Source organism: Lactuca serriola, chromosome 8 (assembly GCF_051521515.1).
Source record: "Lactuca serriola cultivar US96UC23 chromosome 8, Lser_US96UC23_V15, whole genome shotgun sequence".
In the NCBI taxonomy this organism is placed as follows: Eukaryota; Viridiplantae; Streptophyta; class Magnoliopsida; order Asterales; family Asteraceae; genus Lactuca; species Lactuca serriola.
The window spans coordinates 326167848-326174394 of record NC_136415.1 but is presented as its reverse complement, the minus strand read 5'-3'; the positions used below and the strand labels follow the sequence as shown (position 1 = coordinate 326174394).

Below are 6547 nucleotides of genomic sequence, written 5' to 3'. Positions count from 1 at the left end.
AAAGAATCCATTTATGCCATGTGGCATCTCCTCAATCTATAAATTTTGAAAGTGAATTGCAAAAAATGCCCTTCATATTTTTCCACATAATTTTACCTCATAATTTTTAATTTTTAAAAAGTAATTATGTTGATTATGAGACGTTTAATTAGGAATATCTCGGAAGTATCTACGTGATCCCTGATTTTATGGAAATTATAATTTAAATTATATTTTTTAATTTGATAACCCTGGTAACCCTGCAAATCAGGAACCAAATCAATGTTTTTTTTTCATTCATAATAGTGGCAAATTTACGAGGAACAAAAACTTTGGTCAACTTTGTTTGATATTTAGGATTCAAATCGCCTCTGTTGCCTTTTCTTTTTTAACCTCTCCATCCTCCATCTAAAGTCCTCTGTCATTTATAGGTCTTTTCTACTATAGCGTAGCTATTGGATTTGGTTTAGAAATTGCAAGAGGTAATTTCTAAATCTTTTCTCTACTTCTGTTTTCATACTTTCTCTACTCTCTCATCTCACTTTCGAATACTTTTCATGGTAATTCCTTCTTCATCTTTTATCTTATATTTTTCGTTGATATGTTTGTAATCGATTTTGATTTAGAGCTTGGTGCATTTCTTGAGGTTTCCATGGGTTTAATTTAATAATATAAATATTTTACCCGTGGTTTCCATGGGTTGTAACCTAGTATATATATATATATATATATATATATATATATATATATATATATATATATATATATATATATATATATATATATATATATATATATATATATATATATATATATATATATAAACACAAAACTGCATTCAAACACAAAGCTATCCATTTTTTTGGACAGAAGCAGAACAGGTCTCCCATGTGACGCCTACCCCATTCGTATTTCAGCATCCCTAGTTTGGAAATCATGTTTTCCCACTGCTTTATTGCTATTCTAAAAACATAATCAATGTAGTACAGTACCTCTCACAGACAAAGAAGTATTCATCTAAAAAATTAGTTTTAAATAAGTAAGAAGGGTAATATTGAGAGGTTGGATAACAGTTTAAAATTAGTTCTTTTTGTACTTGCGTGTATAACATGGTTGATATATTGATTTCCAATAAATAACTTGCATGTTATTACAGCAAACGATTTAGTTTTTTGAATAAGGAAACTTGAAGAGGAATGTATCTGAAATATGTTTCGGACAAGTTTTGACCAGTTATCTTTTAGCTATTTATTTTGATTTGACCAATCAACAAACTCAAGTTTTGACTCGCTCTTTTTGATATTTATTTTGATTTGACCAATTAACAAACTTGTAATAAAACACAATTAAAATCGACTCATTCACAACTAATGAGAGTCCATTGTCTTAAATCAGTGACATGACGAAATGAATAGTTTCATTGGATTGTGGGTTATAATATTCAATGAAACAAGCATTTCAGATGACTTAATTTGTATAGTTATAACATCCATAAAAATGTTTTTCTATAATCAGAAAGTTTCCGTTTTTACAAACCTTACGAAGTGAAAGTATAAGCTAAGAAAAAACAGCATGTCATGTGGTCCATCATTCCAATAACTTGGACACATCTGTACAGGTGACGTTTTGAACACATTTAAGCAGGTCTTTTAGATGTTTCTCTAAACAACCCTCTATTATTACTTTCTATTTTTGGAAATTAACAAATCATAACAACTATGATTAATTGCAATACAACAAAACAAAACCAAATAACCAGTTCCCAATCATTATGTTCCGTTTAAAAATTTCTTACTTCTCACGTTTTTTTTATTTTCCATTTGCAATTTCACGTTCTTAAAACACATTAAAATCAACTAAAATCACGATAAACTTGTAAGCATGAAACAAAAACGTTTACAACTTTTTTTTTGCAACTCGTCCTAACATTTAACAATCTTTAATTCGAAACCCAATAATGAAATTTACATTCGGAATGCAGTCAAAGAAAAATAAAAATACGAGAAGAATAACATGATGAATGAGAATAAGAGACGTATAAGAAAAAGCCACTACAAAACTTTTCTTACACATTAAAATAAACGAAACAAGGCTGTACACAAACCAGACCTTCGAAAGAATTCATCTTTAATTACTGCTTCCAGAACTTGTACGCTTGAATCTAAGCAAGCAGTAGCATCAGAATCAAAGAAAGATTTCTCATCCGACTTTAACAAATTAAGCAGAACACGATATGATCCTCATTCCACATGTTCCACCAACAAATGATAATGATTTTGAATGTTTATAACTCATAGAACATCAACAAGATTATGTGAATTTGAAAAGCAAACCGAAGAATTCAATGGAATCATTTGGAGTTCAAGACAAGGTAATGGAGACACGTTTTCAGAAAAACCAGATACATAAGAACATGTCCATGGTGAAGAAGATGACGATAATTCAGGGTTCAATTCAAGAGAGAGATTCAAAAGACAGATTGAAGTAAACGGGGATTCAACAATCCCTGAAAGAATCCCGGCTGCTGTAATATTAATTCCGACCATGTTCTTAAATGTGATTCCTTCTACCACCGGAACGGCATCCGGATTATACTTATCATCGGGATGAGAATCGGAATCACCGGATAACTTAATCGCCAAAACAACGTTTTCAAAATCAACATCAGAAACCACGATTCCTTTGATGTAACCGCCTCGCCCTTTCGACGTTAGAATCGCGATTCCGGCGACGGAATCGTGTAATTTTACGTTTTCCACAAGTATTTGAGAGATTCCACCCGACATTTCACTCCCTATAGCCAAAGCCGACCCTTTAAAAGACTGTAATCGAACACCTTTAATGTGAACATTTGTAGTTGGCTTTCCGTATGTGATTCCATATTCATCCCAACCACTTTTTAGTGAAATCGCATCGTGACCCATTGTAATGTTGCTATTTTCAATGCAAACACTATCAGAAGAATCTGAAATTTCACATTTTAATAATTAATTAATACCATCACCACATTAAAAATATTAAAAAAAAAAATTAGATTGAAAAGGGTACCTGGAACGATGCCACTTGTGTAAGGCGACTCAGCTGGAGACAGCGCCGTTATATTTTGAACAAGAACATTACTGCAAATTACATAATTTTTTTATGATTAAATCCTTCTGAGTTTCAATAGTCTGATAAAGATTTGTGAAAGTAATTAAAAAAAAAAAAAAAAATAAAAAATAAAAAATACCTGCAATATACTGGATGAATAGTAAAGGCAGGGGAATTTAAGAAGGTTATATTCGAAATAACAATATCTTTGGAGTTGATAAACTCAACAATATGAGGACGACTGTGATTCAAAGTATTGGAATCGAAACTATTCCACCATATAGAACCTTGCCCATCAATCGTTCCATTATCCCCTGTAATGACAACGTCGCTGAGATTTTCACCGGTGATTAAACTCCGGTATCTTTGACCGGGGAGATCCATACCACGACCATAAGAAGGTAAGGGGTCAATAACCTTCCAATGATCAATATCCTACAAAGAGTCAAATCCATAACATGAATATCAAAAGAAATCGTTAAAATAGGGGAAAATAGAATCAAATGAATGTGGAAACTGAACCTGTGATGCAAGAATGACAGCGTCTTTTTCGAGGAAGAGAGTGAGATGACTAGTAAGGTTGAAACTTCCGGTGAGCCATTTGCCGGAGGGAACATACAGCTGAGCGCCGCCTTTATCGGTGAAGGATTTGAGATAAAAGATTGCATTTTGAAAGGCGACTGTATTTAACGTTTTTCCATCCGCAACTGCGCCAAATTCTAAAATTGAAACGCTATGAGGTCGAGGAATCAAATGTCTTTCGGAATTGCATTCGCCTTCTTCTACACTTCTGTAGACTTCAATAGCATTACTTACTGCTACAAGCAAAAGCAATCCCACCTGAAAAAAAAAAGACCAAAAGAAAAAGGTAAAGAAAGATCCAACTATGCAACAGTGTTTTTACTTCAAGAGAATTGCAGAAATTGTCTTTTTAGTGCCAATTTTTTTTACCACTTTTGGCAAAACATATACGATGTTTTCAAGAGAAAGTCCCAAATTTATAAGAAAATTAACGAAAAAGGATAGATCAGACTTCAGAGCACATTGCGTGATCAAATCAAACTGGGTTTGTTAATGTGTTCAAATCAATTTTAACCTTTGCTTTGTCTTCAAAGAAGAAACCATTGCTTTAATCAGCATCTAACACAGCAAATAATGACGTAAATCCAAAGATGCTTAATTTATTTTACCCTTTTGTTGACAAACAACAAACCAATCTAAATTTTGGTACTTTAGAGATCAATGTGGGCAAACTGAGTGAAAATGTAGAGACAAGTGAAGAAATTTTAAGATCAGATCCGGCTTTGCCTATGAATTTGATTATCAGAATCAGACTTGAATTATCCCAACGAAAAAAACAAAAAACCTCAAATCAAGAAACAAGAAAACCTAAACAAAAAATGGGGAAACGGAATCATAAAATTGGAATTCAAATCGAAATCGAGGGAAAGATAGAGAAAGAAAACACACAGATCAGAACTGAGAAGCATTTAAATTGAGTAATTTGTGAGATTTAAAACAGAAAAAATATAAAAACTAAAAGGAAACAACGTACTTACTAGCCTCTTCATGGGTGGCGAGTGGCGATTGAAGAAGAAGAGGAAGAAGAAGAAGAAGAAGAAGAAGAAGGAGAGAATCTGGAGAGGAGGAAGAGTGATTGTAGGATGATGGTGACGATGAGATTGATGCCCATTAAGTGACTAAACCCAAAACAAAGAAATAGAAACGTATGGTAATAGAAAACGACAGCACTAATACAATAAAAGACAGCTACTTCTTGTTCTTCTTCTAAGTTTTTTCTTTTTTCTTTTTTCTTTTTTCTTTTTTTCTTTTTTATATTTTCATTAATTTATATACGAAACCATAATAATAACTAATAAGCTTTTATGACTAATATGTATTATCTAATTTTATTTATTTAATCGCTTATTTGTCTTAATAGATATAATATGTATTATCTTCTTGCTCACCAAAACCAATATAAACCGATAAATTATGAGCATATAAAAGAATTAAATTTTAATTATAACAAAATCTTCTAGGGTGCTGTTTGTTTTTTCTAAAAAATCCCTTCAAATCACTTATTGTTGCGCGTGTGCTGCGTAACGCAACACTAAACCAACTGCTTCAAACCTTTTCACGCCTTATTTTAACTTACTGTAGCAGTTAAAAAACAAACAATTTTTTTATTAAATGATGCAGCATTTTGTTCCACATCTTCTGCTACAGAGGATTGCAGAGGTGGTCCGCAGACTTAAGATATTTTCGTTTCGAAAAAACAAACAGCGCCTCAATCTTGCATACAAATTAGAACTCCATATGGGATCCAATTTGTTCACAATCGAACTTGTGTCAATCAACTCAACTAGTTTGTTTTTTGTTTTCATTATGTTTGTTTTTTGGGTTGGTTTGTTTCAATCCAATTCATGTTGTATGACATTTATATATCATATATGTATGATGTACATATAACTTTATCAATTAAGAAGTATGTCAAAAATATTATAGTTGGTAGTTGAACATTAGAAGTTGTATATTTATTTGTTTTGAAGTGTTTGACAGAAGTAAATGTAAGATATGTTTTACAAAACTAATTAAAAGTTTGAAAATTATAGTTTTTATTTGTGTAATAACGTAAGATAAAATGTTAGTTTATTTTTAAAATGTATAAAATGACAAAACACAAAGCTAAAATGATAGGTATAGTTTTTCTTTGTAGCTTTTTTTTTCTACAAAAGTCAAATACTAAAAATGACTTAAACTAATTTTTGATTATGAAATTTGTTTAAAATAAAAGCTTTAACCATGTACATCAAAGTAAAAAAAAAATTAAAAATTAAAAATTAAAAAAATCTGTAATTTGATTTTTTTTTTCTTATGTAGAATTGCTTGTATGTAAAATTTTATTTATACAAATATATTATAATAAGATTATAAATTTGTAGTATATTTTATAATGCGCCTGACAAAAAAGAATGTTGAGTTTTAAATAATGTAGTACATTTTAATTTTATAAAGCGCCTGAGTAATTAAACCGAAATTGAATCAAGTTATTTAGGAAAGCCAATTTATTTTAATCCATGATTGAAGAAGTGCACGTTAAACTGCTATAAATGGGGATGATTCAAACGTTTGTAATTGCCGACACATAGAATTGGAAGGGATCCTGAGTGATTGTCACCAAGCAATTAACTTACTAAAGTCATGCCAATAATTCCTACTTTCACATTTAACTTAAATTAATTGGATATAGTTACTTAATTTCAATTATTTGTAAATAAAATATTATTTAGGACCATGATTATACATATATGTTAACAAAAGATTTTGACTAATATCAGCAAAATCAATGTTTAACATTATATATTAACAAATATTATAAATAAATATGGTAATTTTATCAATTGTGATATAATAAGTAGAATATTTTGGTAAAAGAAAATATACTAATAGTTGGTATTCCTGATATGCAATTGGA

At 30.5% G+C, this 6547-nt stretch overlaps 1 protein-coding gene across 1 annotated transcript; it reads right to left on the bottom strand.

Moving 5' to 3' along the window:
* Positions 1 to 1902: 1902 nt before the first annotated feature.
* LOC145066569 (putative polygalacturonase) lies at positions 1903 to 4792 on the bottom strand. The gene is made up of 5 exons (XM_079013861.1): positions 4629 to 4792; positions 3592 to 3909; positions 3209 to 3504; positions 3028 to 3098; positions 1903 to 2944 (listed from the first exon to the last, which is right to left on the bottom strand). The coding sequence occupies exons 1-5, from the start codon at positions 4638 to 4640 to the stop codon at positions 2271 to 2273; spliced, it is 1371 nt and encodes a 456-aa protein (XP_078869987.1). The 5' UTR covers positions 4641 to 4792; the 3' UTR covers positions 1903 to 2270.
* Between the last annotated feature and the right edge of the window lie 1755 nt (positions 4793 to 6547).